The sequence below is a fragment of the Spinacia oleracea genome, chromosome 2 (assembly GCF_020520425.1).
Source record: "Spinacia oleracea cultivar Varoflay chromosome 2, BTI_SOV_V1, whole genome shotgun sequence".
NCBI classification, from domain to species: domain Eukaryota; kingdom Viridiplantae; phylum Streptophyta; class Magnoliopsida; order Caryophyllales; family Amaranthaceae; genus Spinacia; species Spinacia oleracea.
The window spans coordinates 80,101,208-80,122,319 of record NC_079488.1 but is presented as its reverse complement, the minus strand read 5'-3'; the positions used below and the strand labels follow the sequence as shown (position 1 = coordinate 80,122,319).

The following is a 21,112-nucleotide window of genomic DNA, read 5'->3' as shown; positions in this document are numbered from 1 at the left end:
TTGTGATCCCTGGTGTGGGGATCTCTCAACGTACACCCGCAAGGTAGAGATTGAGAGTTTGGGGGACTGTAACTACCGAGAGGAGTACTCGCTCTTCGATAACTCGAGAGGCAGGATATCCTTACTAGCTCAGCATAAATAATTGAAGGGACATGCGTTAACTATTAAACTAATCTGAATTGATTTTAACAATATGCAACACATAATACTAGATCGATCGTGATTATCTTGTTTAGATTGATTTAAGGGACCTAGCATGATAGTTCAATTTCCCAATATATTATCTTTATTAGGCGTGATAGAACAATCAGATTTAATAGTTTAACAGTTTTATTAAAGGGCGAGGAAAGAGATTAAATCATACGAAGGGACACATTACGACGCACCCTTGAGAGGTGCGTCACGGTTCTCAGAAAACTAACCACTTTGGCTTTGCTATTTCTCCTTTTATTTAACGAATCTCAAGTTTCCGAGCTTAATTCTTCAGCTACAAAGGGACATGATACGTCCTGTTCGATTTTTTGATAGATTGCGACAGAACGCGGGATCAATTTCGCAGCGTGAGGCTTAGGCTTAGGGGTTGGAGTCAATACTCAGAATATGAATTGTGTGTTGTGTTCTTTTCACGTCGAATTTGGGGCTGTATTTATAGGGAAGAGTTCGTGGAAAGATAGAATTTTAGAGTACTAATCCAAGAAGAATTAGGAGAGAACACGTACCTAGGTAATTTCAGCGCCCAGGGCTGGGCGCCGAAGATTTCGGCGCCCAGAGCCAGGCGTTGAAAATAGGGTCTGGGCCGTATTTCCTTGTTAGATTTGGACTCGTGGAATACGGAGTCTTTGAGACTTATCTGATTCTTTTAGTGCGTATTAACTTTATGACGGAATGCGTCTGGGCCCGTTACGAACTCTAGGCTCGTTAGGATTTTAATTAATACGTAACTCTTATTTTCGAGCTATACTAGGAACAGGATTCCTCTTGCAAATTATATCTCTTTTAGGATTTATGTTGGAGTGCAACACCTAATTCTGACAGATTTCTATCTTTTATGTCTTGCCACTTTTAGCAACTACCCGTTACGACATTTACTATTTTTAGCAGGTTTCTATAAATATCATTTTTGGTTGAAATGAAAAGGGTGATTGAGATTCGTTATTTTATAGGAGATGCGTTGCCAAGTGGAGATTTATGTTCTCATCATCGAACCTTCCCTTTCGGGATTAGGGACAAAAGTAGGTGTCTACAATCCCTTAAATAAATACAGAGGGAGTATGTAATAGTATAAGTTGATCATAGAAACTAAAAACTGATAAAATTTAAAATTGAGTGTTTATGTAACGAACATAATACTTGTAAGTTTAATTTTTGGAAAAGGGAAAACCAATCCTTTAATTTTTGGAAAAAGAGAAAACCAGTCCTTTAATTTTTGGAAAAAGGAAAAACTAGAAAAAGTTATCGCTGCAGCGACTAAGGACCTGCGCGGTTAGTGGCGCATACCCCGCCGGCTAAAGATGGCGAGCCTGTCCGCTAAGGGTGGACACCTCGTCCGATTGAAGTGGACGAATCTATTTTGAAATTTGTTTGTGTTTTTTTGAAAATAAGGACCTACGCGGTTTGTGACGTAGACCCCGCCGGCTAAAGATGGCGAGCCTGTCCGCTAAGGGTGGACACCCCGTCCGATAGAAGTGGACGAATCTGTTTTGAAGTTTTTGAAAAATAAGGACCTACGCGGTTTGTGACGTAGACCCCGCCGGCTGAAGATGGCGAGCCTGTTTGTGTTTTGAAGATCTCATTTTTTGAAAACTGAGGACCTGCGCGGTTAGTGACGCAGACCCCGCCGGCTGAAGATGGCGAGCCTGTTTTTGTTTTGAAGATTTTATTTTCTTTTCATTTTTCGAAAACTGAGGACCTGCGCGGTTAGTGACACAGACCCCGCCTGCTGAAGGTGGGCGAGCCCTGTCCGCTAAGGGTGGACGCCCCGCTCGCTGGAGGTGAGCGAACCTGAATTCGTTTTTTTCGATTATGGACTCGCGTGGTTTGTGGCGCGATCTTGCCTGATTGAGGTGTCCAAGTCCCTATTTCCTTTGTTCATTGTGATTTCTTTTGAGAATTTCTTTTTATTCATTCTTGTAGGAGCGAATTCTTTCGAGGGATGCTCGGATTCAGTTGCAACCTGAATGTGGGTTGATAACGTGCTTAGACGGACCATTGTCTCGTGGTCATCATCTTTCATGGTTTTGAGCTAGTCTTTACGGCTCAATTTTGCCACTACTTGGGTCCTTGATTAGGGGACTACGTATAGGTATCAACGGCGACCTTTGTCTTGAGGTCGTAAACCGGTTTTATCTTTTGAGACATCCAAACACGGGACTTCGTACAGCATAGTCTGGGAATATTGTTTTAACTTTGCATAATATATATTTTCTTTCGAGCCCCCAAGCACTCGTGCTTGACGGTCATCTCTTGTCAAAGAGGTTCCTTGGGGATAAGCATTTTGTAATGTCCTTGATCGTGTTTAGGATCGTGCTCGTAAGTGCGAGCGATCTTTGTAGTGGTGTGCTACTCCTAAGAAAGCCGTAAGGTGCGACTTTCAGTAAAGACATCGGCAATTTTTGAGTCGAATGGATACGGCAGGGCCCTATAGAAGTCAGGGGCCTTTTTTGGTCTGGGATCATTTTCGGCGCCCATGCCTGGGCGTTAAAGATTTAGGCGCCCAGCGCTGGGCGCTGAAAATGATTTCTGGCGAGGTTTCTTGATGACATAGTTGGCCTCTTGTTCGTTCGTTTTCTTTTTTTCTTTTCTTCTAGAGATTCTTTTTTTGGAACGAACCGTTCATTTGAGATCACCGTTGATTGGTGAATAATTATTTCTCGAGAAACCGTAGCCTAATAGTGGACCAATGGTGTTTATTATTTCCTTATCCGTTCGCCATTTCTTAGCTTAGAACGATTGTGGGATTAATCTTCAACGCCCAAAGTCAGGCGTGGTTGATTATTGGGCAGATCTGCCTCTTTTCCGTTCGCTTATTTCACTTGGAGATTCTACGTATTCTCTTCTCTTTTGTTTTTCTTTATTTTTGGAACGTAAAATTTTATTAGAGATCACAATGAGCTGAGTGATCGTGATGATTTCTCGAGAAGCCGTAGCCGATTGGTGGACTACGGTGTTTGTCGCTTTGGGGCGCTTATTTAAAGGAACTGTCGCTCTTAAGGCGTGCAGTTATTGCAATAGTTGGGTGAGTCTATATGGCCCGAGGAACATACCTTAAGGCGTATATTTTTGATCGCTCGTATATATTTTTTCTTTTGAACGCGTTCGTGAATGTTCGATAATTAGAATGATGATATGTATGTGCGAACGAGCGTTCATAGAATGGCCGTTGTGTGCGGTCCATTAATCAGTTTGCTTGAATCATTTTTTTTTTTTGAGGAATGACTGATTTTGAATAGTTTGCTTAGAAGCTTGATAGGGTTCAGGCCCATTCATGAAGTGGGCTTAAACATCGTGCCCTTTCGATTGTTCAAACATTTGCTTCGACATTTTTTTATTTTGCTATGGTTGTTTCGTAGCTTGTAGCCCCCAAGTATGCATGTTGGGATGCTTCCTTTTGGCGTACGATTTTTGTAGGTTCTTTCGAGAAAGATGCCTTGGGGTTTCGCTCGTGTAGGTGCGAGCTATCCCTTCCGTGGTAGGTAATATTTCAATACCTTTAATCCTTAATGTAGGAGTCGTGGGGCTTGCATTTTGAATTTGGGCGATAAGTAGTCTTTGCATCTTACTCTTGGTCGTGCCCGCATTAGTGCTATATGCCTTACTCTTTTTTTAGACTTGTACCGTGGGATGGTTGAACTTATAGTGCGACGTAGGCTTGTGTGGCCTAACAGCGTGTCTTAGAACATTCCTCCGGGTGTTGGGATATCATTATTATTTTTTGCATTGGAGTACTTTATCACGCCTCGTTCAGGTGCTCGAACAAGTGTAGCACCTTCTGCGTGGGTGTGCACGGCTTATTACTTCGTTCGATGCGGGGATTCATAGATGTTTTTTTTTTTTTTTTTTTATATCTGGGCAAAATTTGGCAAGCAGAGATATTCAGCGCCCAGGCTGGGGCGTTAAAGATATCGGCGCCCAGCTCTGGGCGTTGAAAATGATTTCTGGGCAGAATTTGACCGTTTTTATCCTTGCTTTTTCTTTCGCTTTTGCTTTGGAACGACGTAGACTGTGTAACGGGCGCTTATAGGGCGAGCGTTATGTGCAGTAGTTGGATCGGAGTTTTGGTGACTCGCGATTTTCAATTACCCTTGTTAGTGGGGTGACTTTATATATTCTAAGTGGTGCTTAGAATTTGGGAGGGGTTGTAGCCATTCTAAGGTTCGTTTTACACGATTAAACCTCAGGATTGTGCCCCTATGATGTATGTATAGCACTAGCGTCGAGAATTTGCGATAAAATCGTCATTTCGAGCATTTTTAGAGTGTTTTTCTCAAGCCCCCAATTGTAGCTACGGGATTGGCTTTGTGCTATAATGCTTGGCATACGTTTTTATGCGTTCATGGTGACATGGATCATGAATAGTTTGAATCAGACTCGTTTAGTGCGAGGTACGTTCGAGTAGTGATTTGCTACTTCTCTTGTAAATGTCGTATTGTGCGACATTGCCATGGTCAAGGTAGTCACATGTTGAAGTGTGCCTTGACCAAAAGCTAGGTGTCTTTCTTTACTCATAATCATATTTAGAAATCTTTTGACTCACTTGCAACATCGAGATAAACGCATACTTAGCTTAAACCAACGACACTTTATTATGTTCGAAGAAGTCTTTGAAAATTATTTGAAATCCGAGTCCTACTGTGTACAATCCGAGGTGTCCTAAGTAGGTTGACTTATACAAGGGTTCGTACAGGATTATATGAGTGAATCAAAATACTGTTACGATTTTTGGAATGCTGTCTAAGGATTTGCTGGAAGCCAGGGTGCTGACGTCAAGATATACTTGTGCCCGTTTGGCATATGCTTTTAGGCTTTTAGGGCCATCTTTTCCAGAATTGCGGGAATATAAACCGTTTTCAAATTGACTTAGATTTACTTGGTGTATGTCTTCACAAAAGGTCAAGGTATACTTAGTTCTTTCCCTAGCTCTTTCATTTCAATTTTTTAGCCCCCAGTTGCTATCATGTCTTCCCATTAACGATGCTTTTAGATTTCAATTTTAGATGCCCGTGTCATATGTCTGAGTAGGGTGAGCCTTGGTTAAGTGCCAAGTCCTATTGACAATGTCTGATTTTTTTTCAAACGGGATTCGCAAGCATTTGAATTACCATGAACTGGTGCCCTGAGTTCGAAGGAACGATGGGGCGACGCCGTAGAACAATCCTCTTTATTGCAAGCTTACTTTCTTTACTACTTGTTGGCGATTATGACTGTGTCTAGTGGTGAAAGAAGGTCTTTAAGTGAGTTACTTTGCTTTTAGGGAGGGTCAAGTCGAGTATTTTTAGAGGTCATGGACGCTTGCGCTAGCCCCCATTCAATTGAGGCAAAGCGATCTTTTGAGTCTTGGCTAAGTGCCTAGGAGTGTGAGTGCTCCTTCTTGGCAAGGGTACGTGCCCTTATTATTTTTCGATGTGTGCTCATTTTGGCATCTTGATGACTTGGATTCTTCCTTTGACTTTAAATTTTTCTTTCGACTTGGATTGCAAGTAATTAAATTTCAATAAGGGACTCTATTTTTTATTCTTGTTATTCTATAGGCTTTAACATTTTTGCAAATTGGTTGGACCGAATCATGGATTGCCTACGTATCCGCCTTAAATAGATTTAATTTGGAATCAGGTCTTGCGTAATTCTTAGCCAAGAAAATGGTTTCTTAGAATGCCGATTTTAAACAAGTATGTTCTGAGGTGGAAACATATTATTTGAAACGGTAGAATAAGTGAAGCTTATTATTATTTTAATCTGCTGCTTTGCCGTAGGCCAAAAATTGTTTCATTTTTTAAGTACGTGTATTAGCACAAATCTTTTCATGTATTTTTTTGGTATGTATATCTGAATACGTGTTGTACCCCCCAAGTGTTCGTTATTTTTCCGTGTATGTGCGGATAAAATGACGAGCACTTCTGGGCCAGGTTTGGCAAGCAGAGAGATTCAGCGCCCAGGCTGGGGCGCTAAAGATTTCGGCGCCCAGCTCTGGGCGTTGAAAATGATTTCTGGGCGGATCTTTTTCGGTGCGCTAAATGCTTCTTTTCCTCTTTTGTGCGCTTTGCAAAGTTTTTTTTTATTATAATTTAATTTTTTACGTTAAGCGTGGAACGTACTTTTCATTTGTTTTTTTTTATTCGTGACTCAAGACGGCTTGAAAGACGGGTCGAATGAGATAGGATAATTTGTATAGGTATTAGTCAAGCATGAGGATCACATCTGCTAGGACTCACAATTTGCAGCCTCAAGCTAGTGTCATGAGTTTACATCAACCAAGGCCAATGAGTAGCATGGGGACGGCTCAAGGGTATATCAACAGGATGTATCCAAACAAGTTATATGGTCATTATGCTAATGGTGGTGTAACAGCAGGTTTGGGCTTTGGAAATAATGGGTATGACGCACGTGTCAATGGCCGTACGTGGTTTGCAGTTGATAACAAGTTCAAGGACAAGAGTCGAGGTAATGGTTTCTTGGGTTATGGCAATGAGAACATGGATGGGTTAAATGAGCTGAACAGGGGTCCCAGAGCGAAGGCGTCTAAGAGCATAAGGATTGGAAAGGGTAGACATCGTAGAACTTTATGTAGTTTTTGTGGTAAGATTTGGATTGGTTGACTCGATTCTTTTATTTTCTTCGCTTACTTGGGTAAATTCCGCACTTTGAGAGGTACGGGCTAAGTATTTCTTGGCTATGCTCTTTTCGCTCTCCCTTTTCTTTTTCTCTTTTTCACATTCTCTTTTTCTCTCTCTTTTTCTTTTTTCTTGGGATTTCACCCCCCTTTTTTTATTTGGGCTAAAAGGTAGATGGTTGTGGTCTTTGAGTCGCGAGGCGAGACTGAGTGAGCCTCGTTTGGTAGGCCTATAGTGGACCTTTAACTTTAGTAGGCCTAGGGTGGACCTTTAGCTTTAGTAGGCCTAGGGTAGACCTTTAGATTGTGTTACTTTGCAAGCGTATTTAGTCGTTTCTTAAAATGTGCAAATAGCGTAGATTCAAAATGTTGTTTTTACTTTATTGAAACTTAACAAAAGAATTACATCGAAAATAATTTTTTTGTTTCTTTTCAGACTCCAGTTTATGGGATTTAATTGGAAGTTGTGGTTTAGACTCGAACTTTCATTAATCTTTCTGATTATAACCCGTGTATGAATATAAGGAGGTGGCCTAGACTCAAAATAATGGCGTGGCGTAAGCCTATAATACTTGACCAAGCAACTTTCAGACTTAGGCTAATTGGACCATAACTTTTGTTGGTTGACACTTTAGATTTTAACCCTTGGGTGTTCATTTGTCATGCGCCATTTTGCTTAATGTTGGCAAGGTAGTTAATTGGGGAGATCGAATTTTCATTTTTGCAAGACTAGAATCATTAGTGCGGCTTCTCTCTTAGTGTGTATTGCTTTACCCCAATGGTAGCCTTATGGCATGCTGATTTGGGTATTTTTATGGTTTGTCATGTTGCATTCATGGAAAATCTTTTAGTCCGTAGGAGTATCTCAAGGAGCGAGTGGCTCGAGAGGACTATGATAGTCGTGACCCAATGTGATCATAAGCCTTGAGGCCATTAATTTTTGCTAATGGTATTGACACCTTAGGTTCACTTTGGGGGTTGTGCGACTATGGGGGAATGATTTTCAGAATGTGACTGTTTCCATTTTGCAAATACATAATATATTCTTTTTATTGGTGAGAGAGAGTATTGAGGCCGTAGATTCTTAGTAAGGGATGACAATTACATATGGTGCTTATTGATTTAAATGTTAGGAAGGGAGACTTAATATGGTTTAACCTTTTAACTTTCAGAACGACACCAAGCATTAGGACCGATTCTATGGATAAGACAACTAAGACTTAGGATTTAGATTGTAATTTGGCATAGCCTAGTCTAGAATCTGTTTTATTTTTTATTCGAACATTATTTTTCCTTGAAGACTCTATTTGAACATTATTTTTTATTTGAACATTATTTGAACATCATTTAATTAGCATGCTCGGTTTTGGTGCCGAACATTGTCGTCATAGGAGGCCTAATGAAGACACAAAGAGTTGTTTATTTTATAAGTCGTTCTTAGAATTGAGTGCCTTTTCGTACGCCCTTGCATCAATTTTCACGAATTTTCTTTTACTGCTACGTATATTTTTTTATGCGCGGGCACCGAGGCTGCTGTGCCTGACCAAAAGGCCAGGCAGCAACTTCAGCGCCCAGCGGTGGGCGTGAGAATATTTGGCGCCCAGCCAGGGGCGCTGAAAATGCGTCCCTGACTGGTACTCGTATTCTGTTCGCGTATATTTTTTTGTATATGCGACTTAATTTTGCGTGCTTGTCTAATAACGTCCTTTACGCGTTGCGCAGCGTTTGTGGGATTTGTTACGGGCCATCCCGAGCGTCGCTTATTTTTGTGGCGATCGTTCGGATTTGCGGGACACGTATTTTGGTATAACTCTTTGGCCAATTGGTTTATGAATGTTTGGGCAATTTTTAAGGTCGTTGGTTTTCTAGCATTATTTGTCACACACAATCACATAATTCGCTACACATAACTAACATTACATCATGAGGCAAAATAATAATATGTCATGTAGTTTATGATAGGCTTCTATGGGTAGTATTTGCGCCGACTTGGTACCGCTTCTATCGCAGATCCAACACATGCCCCGGTCGAGGTAGTGCCTTCAACAGACGAATTTCGCCCAAGAGGCCAATCACGATGTAAGCCAAGGGGGCATGCACCAATGAGAGGGACCTAGTGGGCGAGCGATTGGGTTTGGGACGGGTGTACTACTAGCGAAAAGTGCCAAGTGGACAACATTCGAAGCGTATGCACCCCCCGGTTGGCGATGGGTATCCTTAGTCCCAACTCCCGAGATAAAACATCCAAGGGAGCCAAGATTCGTTATGCGGTTCTGTCCGTTCACATTAATATGCAGATTTTCAGGTCGTCCCAACTTGATGGGGAAATAAACGCGGGGTAGGATCGTTTCACCCTTCGGCTATTTTGATGACCTACGAGCACGAGTATTTCCTTCACTATCCCCAGTGGAGTCGCCACTGTGAGGGGGTCGAAAAAGCAAGAGACTAATGCGTGACCTCGTCCCTCGTGGGCGTGACGTTTCTTTTTGTCAAATCAAGTGTATTTGGATTTCCTGTGAGTTTACACCCAATTGACTAGTAATATAGGAGTCGGCATTCAGTTTTTAACAACAATGAGAAAAATTGACAAAACCCGGTTATCGTGACATAAAGGGAGTGCAATTATGTTTGACCACGACGGCCATAGGTTCCCTTGTGATCCCTGGTGTGGGGATCTCTCAACGTACACCCGCAAGGTAGAGATTGAGAGTTCGGGGGACTGTAACTACCGAGAGGAGTACTCGCTCTTCGATAACTCCAGAGGCAGGATATCCTTACTAGCTCAGCATAAATAATTGAAGGGACATGCGTTAACTATTAAACTAATCTGAATTGATTTTAACAATATGCAACACATAATACTAGATCGATCGTGATTATCTTGTTTAGATTGATTTAAGGGACCTAGCATGATAGTTCAATTTCCCAATATATTATCTTTATTAGGCGTGATAGAACAATCAGATTTAATAGTTTAACAGTTTTATAAAAAGGCGAGGAAAGCGATTAAATCATACGAAGGGACACATTACGACGCACCCTTGAGAGGTGCGTCACGGTTCTCAGAAAACTAACCACTTTGGCTTTGCTATTTCTCCTTTTATTTAACGAATCTCAAGTTTCCGGGCCTAATTCTTCAGCTTCTAGGGACAAGATACGTTCTGTTCGATTTTTGGATCGATTGCGACAGAACGCGGGATCAATTTCGCAGCGTGAGGCTTAGGCTTAGGGGTTGGAGTCAATACTCAGAATATGAATTGTGTGTTGTGTTCTTTTCACGTCGAATTTGGGGCTGTATTTAAAGGGAAGAGTTCGTGGAAAGATAAAATTTTAGAGTACTAATCCAAGAAGAATTAGGAGAGAACACGTACCCAGGTAATTTCAGCGCCCAGAGGCAGGCGTTGAAAATAGGGTATGGGCCGTATTTCCTTGTCAGATTTGGACTCGTGGAATACGGAGTCTTTGAGACTTATCCGAGTCTTTTAGTGCGTATTAACTTTATGACGGAATGCGTCTGGGCCCGTTACGAACTCTAGGCTCGTTAGGATTTTAATTAATACGTAACTCTTATTTTCGAGCTATACAAGGAACAAGATTCCTCTTGCAAATTATATCTCTTTTAGGATTTATGTTGGAGTGCAACACCTAATTCTGACAGGTTTCTATCTTTTATGTCTTGCCACTTTTAGCAACTACCCGTTACGGCAGTTACTATTTTTAGCAGGTTTCTATAAATAGCAGTTTTGGTTGAAATGAAAAGGGTGATTGAGATTCGTTATTTTATAGGAGATGCGTTGCCAACTGGAGATTTATGTTCTCATCATCGAACATTCCCTTTCGGGAATTGGGACAAAAGTAGGTGTCTACAATCCCTTAACTAAATACAGAGGGAGTATGTAATAGTATAAGTTGATCATAGAAACTAAAAACTGATAAAATTCAAAATTGAGTGTTTGTGTAACGAACATAATACCTGTAAGTTATATATTCAAAAACCTCCTACTAATGTATAATTTGTACTCCGTATTATTCTTGTGAATTATTTAAACAAAATAATAATAATAATAATAATAATAATAATAATAATTGGAGAGAGTTGGAAGAAGTGGATCATATTTCCTCCCAATAATATTTGTGTATCCCTATTCGACGTCCGCTTTCGCTAAAATTGCCCGCGTATTTTACTTGAAATGACGAGTGTACCCTTATAAAACACTACCCCACCTTCTTCATTTTTCACCTCTAATTCTTTTATATTTAATTATTTCGTTTTTATTTCAATAAGTAAAAAACTATATTTTTAAATTTCGATTCATTTATTAATTTCTTAATTAAAAAAATATTTAAATTTTAAAATCTAGAAAACAAAATTCATAAAATTAAAATTTACAAAATCAAAATTAATAAAATTAGGAAAAAAAATCAGAAGAAAAAAATTTTAAAAAAAGAAAAATAAAATATAACAGGGGGAACGAAAACAGGGGAGGTGTGCCGCCCATATTTAGCGATGCGTACCATGGAAATGTCGCCCGTGTTTATTTGTACATACCATGTAGATGCCCCCCATGTTTAGCGGCCGCCACCATGGCCATGCCGCAAAGCTTCAATGGGATGGTCATGGTGGCGGTCGCTACATACTGGCGGCACTTTTTTAAAAATAAAAAATAAAAATTTCATTAGTTTGCAAATAGGTTCTCTGTTCACGTTCTTGAACTCTCCTCTCTTTTTTTTTTTTTTTTGGTAATAAAGAGTGACTAGATTAGAAACTTAGTAAACCATAATACAACATGTTCTAAAAGTTATGTTTTTCCACTTCTAGTGGAGGTAAGGCTACAGCCACAAATGGCCCAAAAGTTACGAAGCAAACATGCTTCCAAAAAATTAGTTTCATTATTTTCAGAAATATCATCAAAAGGACATGGGGGGGGGGGGGCAATGTTATTGCACTGGTCAAACAGACTCAGCTGGCTCCTGGCTTTTTTTTGCTATGAAATCCACCTCCATGAGTTGTTGTCTTCTTCTGAACTTCAACCATAGGCTCTCTTGGCTTTTTAGCAACTCCCTACATTTGCCAAACTAGATTGTGAGTAAAGAAACTGGTGCTTGATCATTGGTGATGTTGTCTACTGCTTCTTTACAATCAGAGACTATGGTAGCATTCTGCCAATCCTTAGATATGGTCCATGAGGTGGCCATCAGGATAGTTTGTGCTTCTGCCGCAGTAGCTGTAATGGTAGTAAAGGTTCCAGCTACGCCAGCAAGAAACTTGTGATCTTCATCTCTGCAAACAATGGCATAGGAAGCAAGGAGAGTAGTTGTACAGAAAGAGGCATCACATTTAACAATAAACTTGGTCTTGATTGGGGGTTCCATATGCATTGGTTTTCCATGTTTTATGGTGGTATTTTCTGTGTTTTCAAATTCTTTTGCCAACCATATAGTTTGTTTACACCAAGGTCCAATGGCCTTGCTTTCTTTTTGGAAAACCATAGATTTCTTCTATTCCACAACCTCCAAAGACAGAAAGCAAAAACAGTTTGATTGGTGATGCCCTGATTAGAGGGATCAATGCATTTTAGATTTTTCAAAAACCAGTTTTCAAAATCATTGTGCAGATGTTTAAATTTGTCATTAAACTCAATCTAATTCCAGAATTCAGTAGCTCTAGGGCAGTGAAGGAACATGTGTTCAATATCTTCCTGGGTATGGGGGCAGAATTGACAATTTCCATTTGGGATTACATGTCTGCTAGCTAAGTGGGAAGCAGTTAGGAGCCTACCCCAAAGGATTAGCCAAAGAAAGAACTGGATTTTTGGTGGGCATCTAGCTTTCCAAACACAACTCCATTTATCATTGGAGGTAGTTTCAGAGAACTTGTTGTTCCAAACATTATTGTAGGAACTTTTTAGGTTGAATTTGAGACCTTTAGAAAGGTTACAGTAGGGAGCATCTTCACCAAAAAGGAGAATGGGGATTGCCTTAATCCAAATGATTAGGTTAGTGGGAAGCATAAAGGACAATGCATTTAGACTCCAATGCCCATTCCTCATTACAGAATCTAACATTTTGCTCTCCTCTCCTCTATCCAAAGGACCATGTCATGGATCTAAGACTACCCTTCCCTGTCTAGTTATCATGTCAGAAGTTTATATGGGTTCCATCCCCAATTCACCAAGAGGTAAGTCTACTGAAAAGGTCCAACCCCTTTCCCACATTCTGCCATATACGAGACCCTTTTGAGAATCCTGTTGGGTTGACCCTATTGGTGATATATTTGTCTCTTATTAAACTGATGGCCAAGTTATCTCAAGTGTTTAACTTCCAGCAGAGTTTGGTCATTTGAGCTTGGTTCAAAATAACTGCTGATCTCACACTAAGGCCTCATAAATCTGCATCCCTACAGGATTTAAGCCAAGCTACAAGGTGAGTTTTCTTATTCTGGCTATCAGAGGTCCCACAGAAAGTTTGCACAAATCTGGTCAATGTCATGAAGAATCTTTTGGGGAAGGTACAGAACTTGCATTGAATAACTAGCAATGACACTCAAGGAGGACTTAATGAGGACTAATCTGCCAGCTTTACTAAGGCATTTAGCCTTCCAGGAAGCAAGTTTACTCTTAACCTTCCTACAGATGTCAGAGGTCTGATTTTTTGTTGGTCTTTTGTTAGTAAGGGGAAAACCTAAATAGACACCTAAGTCTGCATTTGGATCAACATGGAGGGATTCACAAAAAAAGTCCTTTTGGTTCTGAGGGGTGTGTTTAGAAAAGTAGAGTATGCTTTTTGAGTTGTTCATTTTCTGGCCTGAGCACTCCCAAACCTTCCCTAACACTTCTTTCAAACTGGTTAGGGTGGAAGGGGAAGTATCCCCAAAGAGCAAGAGGTCATCAACAAACATTAGATGGGTGATTGGTATGCCTTTCCTCCTTAGGCAGAAGGGTTTCCATTTCCTTCATTTGCAGAGTCTGTGATTAGGTCAGCTAGGTATTCCATGCATATTATGAAGATGTAGGGGAACTCTCCTCACTTGGTAGTCATTCTTTCTTCCTCTTTTTGGAGCCACATATATGGAAATGGCCGAATTTGGATATAAAGTTTCTAGTGTTGTGAATTTGTAGCCACGTATTTGGAGATGGACGAAGTCTTTTTGTAGTCACATATTTGGAGATGGCCGAAGGTTGTTTGGTGTTGTGAATTTGGATTCATATTTTTTGTCATCTTATTTTTAAGTGGGTCACGCGGTGGTCGATTTTCTCCGGTGGGTATGTGTTGGATGGGAACAATGACAGGGAAGGGTGAAGGGTAGGTGACGTGTATGGGGGAGGGCGTTGATTTTTTTTTAAAGGGCAATATTGTCTTTTTATCATAAATATGTGGGCATTTTTTGCGAACGGGGACGTCGATTAAAAATCCCCTAATATTTCCCCTTTGTATTATGAAGTAATAATTCTCCGTACAAATTACAAGCTGATCCACGGTGGGCCATTCCACGTGATCGATTTTGGACCAGCCCCATGAATCTAGCCCAATGGGCTGTTTTATTACTCCCTCCGTCCCAGATTAGTTGTTACACTTTCCTTTTTCGTCCGTCCCAGATTAGTTGTTACACTTCTAAATTAGGAATGACCCCACAATTATTATATTGTCTCTCTCTTCCCACTAAATTATTTTTGTCCCCACATCCTCTCTCATTCAATTAAAAAAATACCACACTAACTCCTATCACATCTACTTTTTCAATAAAATAACAATTGATAACCACAATACTACTTATCGCATTAAACTGTGTGCCCAGGAGAGTGTAACAACTATTCTGGGACGGAGGGAGTATATTCAAATTTAGGTACGCCAACATCTTTTCATTTTAAATTATGATTCCAACTAGGCAATACATCAGGAGCTAAGATAATCTTGTGAAGAAGGCTATGTCTGGCAAAATTAATCGAAATAGAGTTGAAATTGAAAAGGTTAAAGCTGAATCGATAAAGCGTTGAAACTAATAAGGTACCTAATTAGATGAGTTGTTTGGTATAAAACAACTCCCTCCGTCTCAAAATGTTATTTACATATTTCATTTCGGGTGTCCCAAAATGTTCTTTACATTTCCTTTTATTATTACATAAATGTTTTAATATTTTATCAAAATTTGTATCAAGAATTATTTTATACAATTAAATTCATTGGGGTATTTAATCTCTCACACTTTTCCATTGGGACTTTAAATCTTTTCCATTTTTCACAATTAATTTTTAGTCATGCGTGATCTTGTTAGTGTCAGAATAATGCCTTGAATCGGTTAAGCCCCTTACTGCAACGCCCCAGCACGGGGATCTCGCAACGTGGTCCCCGAACTTTACGGTATCTGTTATTCTGGACTAGGGTTATCTGTTTTGGGCCTATTTTCTAGGCTTTTCCGCATTTGTCTAGAAAGTACTATATAAACTCTCTAGGTCATAACCTAGTTTGTATTCTGTAATCTGTACTCCTCAAGATCAATAAAATTTCCCTTCCCTTTCCTGTGGACGTAGCTAACACATTGTTAGTGAACCACGTTAAATCTCCGCGTTCTTTAATTACGATATTTAATCTTTCCAAAAGCACAGAATACAAACACTTTTTCCAGAAAAATCAAACACAAAGCTTTCTCTCTAAAATTGCTCTTGATTTTGGGCATATGTTCTGGCTCTTTAGGACAGTGAGTGTCCATGATGCAACAATTGTTTCTTCAATTCGTTCATCAATCAGATAAGTTTGTTCTAATATTAGTATTATCGCAACATTTTGCTCCTCTCCTTCGTACGCCGTTTTTCTTAGCTTCCTTCGTGGTAAATTGTTGCTACCACCGTCATCGTCAACGTATGTTTCCTCCTTGTCTACTCTCTCCTCCCTCTCACTGCCTTTCGCCGACAACAATCACAACAACCACCGCGAACCGCATCTCTGTTACATTGTTGGTGTTGCGTGTAGTTGTTATTATTGTTTTTTTTTTTTTTTGACATAGAGTTGTTATTATTGTTGATCGACTGTTGTTGATGTTTGACGCTATTTACAATATAGTATTGATGATTATAGATTCTTGTTTTTTTTTAACACAAACTACGGAGATTATATTAACTTATAAAACCAGATTGTTCTTACATAGTGAAAACAAAATACTACTTCTGCCAATAACTACAGCTGAAGTAGGACGGAACTCGACCCACCAAAAACCAACAAAGTTCCTCAACATTTAAGCCCATTCTACCATACTTACAAAAGTTAGTTCCTAAAATAAAGGGGATCTCATGAAGATCAGATTTGAACATATCCCAGCCCATTAGTCCTAAGTTTAAAACAACTAGTTATCATTTTCCTCACGAAGCATACCCCTAACTGCCACCACTGAAGCTTTATCATTCTCATAATCACCCATGACTTTCGCAGGAGGATCAAAATGAGATTTATGACCCATAGCCATGTCCATTGCAATAGCAGCCAAACCATGCGCTACTAGATTCTTGAAACGGGGGATGTGACGAAACTCAAGTTGCCAATTTCCTTTAAGCATTCCACGCACTTCTTCAATGACTGCAACCAGTTCATGATGAGGGTAGGGGTTTACAGTTGAAGTGTCCAGCATAAATATCAACGAATCAGCATCTGTCTCTACTTCAAGCTTGTCAATGTCAAAGGTTTTTGCCACTGAGAGCCCTTCCCTTAAGGCCAGAAGTTCAGCAGCTAAAGGTGTTTTAGCATTGTATTTGCTTGAGTATCCTAGGAACCAGTCGCCATTTTCCTTTCTCAGAACCCCACCTCCACCAGCCTTGTCAATCCCTTTCCAAGCACCATCTGTATTTAACTTAAGAAATCCAGGAGCTGGGGGTAACCAGGTGAGAGACTTAATAGCTGAATCCTTCATCTTCTCCTTACCCTTTCTCTGAGTTTGTGGATAATGGGATTAAGTATAATTTATAAAAAAGAAAAAAAAAACGTTTTATCCTAAATTTGCAGTTGCATTATTGCGTGAAAAGTATAGAGGCTAATCTTGGAGCATTAAGAGTCGAAGATTAGATTGTTAGGAAGTTGTAGACTTTTAGTACTCTAAATGTTAGTTTACGTAATCAGAAGATGATTGTATTAATATACAATGTCTAGGAACCAAGTTCGTAAAAGGGAGATCCTATCTCTTTACCTTAAGCTATTTTCGTACTTCAAATAGTACGTACTTGTCTTAGGGAGCTAGTAATATTAGTGGCATGAATAGAACTTGAAATTGTTTCTATTCTAATTAATGTGTTGGGTTGAGTACACTTGGGAGTATGTTATTGTTGGTTATCTATTATAAGAAGCAAGTATAATCTTTATTATTGTTTCATGTGTCTTTAAAATCTTTACTATTGTAATTAAAAGAAGTTTAGACATAGTATATTAGTAGGTTTTTCAAAACCTCCGAGTGTAACACCCCCGATTTACTAACTAGAAATAAATAAGAATATAAAAGGCTTTATAAAAATTGCGGAAGCTTACACCTACATCGGAGGTATCACCACCACACTTGACCACACTGTCAAGTGTTAAGGCTTACAAAACTCGAACTATTACAACTCAATTACTAGGTTGTCGATTTACAACTATACAACTGTCATAAAAGAGTAAACGGTAACACTTGAGCTCCTTTAACTTGAACTGCGATCTTTCACGATCAATCTGCTCCAGTCATCTTGACTGCTCACCATAGAGGACAAATTCCAAAAGGGTCGTCGCAGGGCCACCATAAGAAAAAGACATGGCCGCAAACACACATAGCAAATAAACACACACGTCAGCAAAAAGCTGAGTAATCACCTGTTACAAACAGAAACATACTAATATAGAATAATAAAGGCTCATGTAAACAATGTAGTATGAAACTACATTTCAAGTATGATCCCAAAGATAAAACTAAGTCCATATTCTATGGAAACTATAAATCTTCTCTTCATATGAACCTCAAATATATTGATATGATCTTTTCCTCTACTAAACATACTCAAACCAGTAGGTGTCATATGCGCTCTTTGTTCTATACCTAGCCTTGGACATGGGTAATTCGAATAAATAAACCAACAAGTATAAAAACTTGAAACTCTCAATAGCTACAAAAAAAGACTCTCTGAGTCAAGGCCACTTTTGGACCAAATTCCACTATGGGATATTAAGAAAAATAAAGATTGTATCTTGCTCCTCTACTGATGGTTATCATCTCCTTACCAATATGCCAAGGACTAAGGTCTATAACGTCGAGCCTCAAACCAAAGAATATACCAATTTCTCAACCTTTTCTCATGATCTCATATATAATCGGATCAATACCCCTTCAGGGATTATAATAAATACACTTAATGACACAAAATCCCAAACTATATACCACTATTGGATTACAATTCTAAATTTTAATATAATACAACCACCTTGGTTCATACGGAGTACTATACTTTAGCTCTTATGGGCACAGGACATTGGATAATTATAATTCTCGTTCAATCTTAAACATAATATTAATCTGACTCCCAAAACATTTATTGGTCAAACCCAATTAAATAATAATCTAATCCTCCAATAACATACTCTACAATACAACTTAAAAATATATCACTAATCAACTTCATCAATACTATTTGCGCAACAACAGTATAACACATCAATATAGGCGAAATCTATTGCCGCATAATCAAGTAAATCAGTTAATGCAATTAGGAAAAATAACTTAACGATAACTCACAAATGCACAACTCTAATGATGTTCGTGTAAATACATTTAATATAGTATCATAAATTTCATATCGATTAAGGGCGTGTGATTACACATAATAATATCTTAATAATAAAATAGGTGTATGTGAGAATTACCAATTAATATACACAAACAACACGAACAAGATTAGGTGTGCGTGATTACCTTCCGAAAACAATAATATATACTCGTAATTAAGACTCTAGTAAAATTGCTTGACTCAAAGGTCGGTTACGATCGAGGATTAGCGCATACAACCACTTGAATTGGAAATTAGTTAGGCACATGATTCCAATTCCTATGAGAAATTAGAAGGGCTTGATAATGATTATCTAGGAACTTAGGTGCTTTGACGGAAGGGATGAATTTGATGATCGATATTCGATACCTCCTTTCACTGAGAAAATAAAACGGAAGAACAAAAGGCTGCACACTTGTTTTTTATTTTAAAAGTAATTAGGGTTAAGAAGCTATTTATAATGCTAGTAAAAAGAGTCTTACTAAAACTAAATTAGGTTTTATACAAAAATATAACTAGGCTATTTAATTTAGGAAAATATTCTTTATGGATAAATATTACTATAACCTTATTCTGCCTAAAAGTATATTTTATAAAATCATAAAATATTGGGGTATTACACCGAGTCAAGGACTAAAGACTTTAATGAGTGTCTTAATGGTTTGATAACTCGTCCTAAAGAAGCTAAAAAAAAGGTCGGGTTTCTTATGTTGTATATATATTTCTTTTGTTTAATGTCTAAACAAATTAAGCAACACGAAATTAACTAAAGCACTTAAAATGAAATGAATGGCTTGTAAGCTCTCGAGAAATAATTCATCGAGTAGCAGTATGGGTAAAGGAACCATCTTTGTATTAGTACCTTGCACTCTTTATTACGCGCTATCTATATAAATCAAGTTAACTAAATAGTTAAACTTCATGAAGAAGGTACGTCTAGGACTATTCTCGGGGTATTCATATTGATTCAAGGTTTGTTTGTACTGGAGGACACTCTAGTAAGTTTAAAGTTTCATAGTCGAAGTTACGTCTAGGACTCTTCGACCCTTTTATAGGATCGTTAGGTGCGGTCGAGGACGGCCTACGATCAATATATTATATTACAATGTCAATTCTAATTCACATAAATCATTTTTATAGGATCTTTATCAATCTATTTATTACAATGTCAATTCTATTCACACAAATCAAGATTGAGTCGGTGAGTTTAAAGTTGTATCCGAGGTGCATTTATTTGTTAGAGTCGTGTCTATGGCTTTTAATACTAAATAATTATTGTTTTAGTACGTATTCAACATTAGCTAACTTGATCTTTGTTGTTGTTGGTTGTGTATCTTTATATGTGGGTCATGTGGTGATCCATAGTTTCACTTGTGGTTATGGGAAGCAGGTAATCTACAGGTTTACAAGTAAGCATGCATGAGAGTACATTCATTGAAGTACATTTTTTTTTATTAAACATTGCATTGGCTTTGGATTTTAATTTGTTGCAACTATTGAAGTTAATTTTATTAATTATTACACTTGGAGTTTAGATTTAACAAGGGCCTTTGGAGGTCTCCAAATTGTAGTTTGATTATTTGTTTTAAGACTTTCGATGTCTGTTTTCAAAGTTAGACTATTTAATTTAAACCGACTTTTAAATAATTATTCTATATGCCTTATACGTTCTATTGTGGCAATAACACCCTTAGGTTTCTTTATTCTCAAATATAAGGTATTTTGGATAGATAGAAATATAGGGTGTTACAGATTAAATGCTCCAATAAATTTAATTGGTTAAAATGATCTTTGGGCACAAATTTTGATAGAATATTAAATCAATTATGTGATAATATAAAAGAAAATGTAAAGAACAAAATAGAAACCCAAAATAGAATACATAAAAAAAGAAAAGGGTAAAGGGAGTAATATATTGTATAAAATTATAATTAATTATTTTCTCTGTCCCCTTTTGTTCTTTACATTTGGTATTATGTACGCTATTTTTATTACACAAGGCAAATTACTTTTATTTATAATGTTTTCATTTTTTATCAAAAATCTAACATTATGAAAATGGGAAAAATTCAATGTCCTAGTGGAAAAGTGTGAGAGATTAAATTATCTAATGAATTTAATTGGTTAAAATAATCCATGGACACAAATTTTGATAGAATATTAAGGTATTTATGTGATACTACAAAAGGAAATGTAAAGAACAAAGTGGGACACCCGAAATAAAATACGTAAAGAACAAAAAAGGACGCAAGGAGTATATTCCAAACTATATATGATTTGGTTTTTTTTAACTCCTAAACCCTAATATCTCTACTCTATAGTTTCATTTATTTTAGTTATTTAATTTTTGTGTACCCCATAAATATTATATATATAGAACTTTTTTTTGTAAATAATTTCTCCGTAAATAGTTTTATGTAAATTATTTAATATAAAATTCTAATATAAATGTTAATTAACACTTGTAAATTATGAGATTTTGCTATTTTCGATCCTTGTGTTTTTATATATGTAT

General features: G+C 38.0%; 1 protein-coding gene across 1 annotated transcript; it reads right to left on the bottom strand.

Annotated features, from left to right (window-relative positions):
- Positions 1–16,163: 16,163 nt before the first annotated feature.
- LOC110799256 (uncharacterized) lies at positions 16,164–16,724 on the bottom strand. The gene has a single exon (XM_022004484.2). The coding sequence runs from the start codon at positions 16,722–16,724 to the stop codon at positions 16,164–16,166; it is 561 nt and encodes a 186-aa protein (XP_021860176.2).
- Between the last annotated feature and the right edge of the window lie 4,388 nt (positions 16,725–21,112).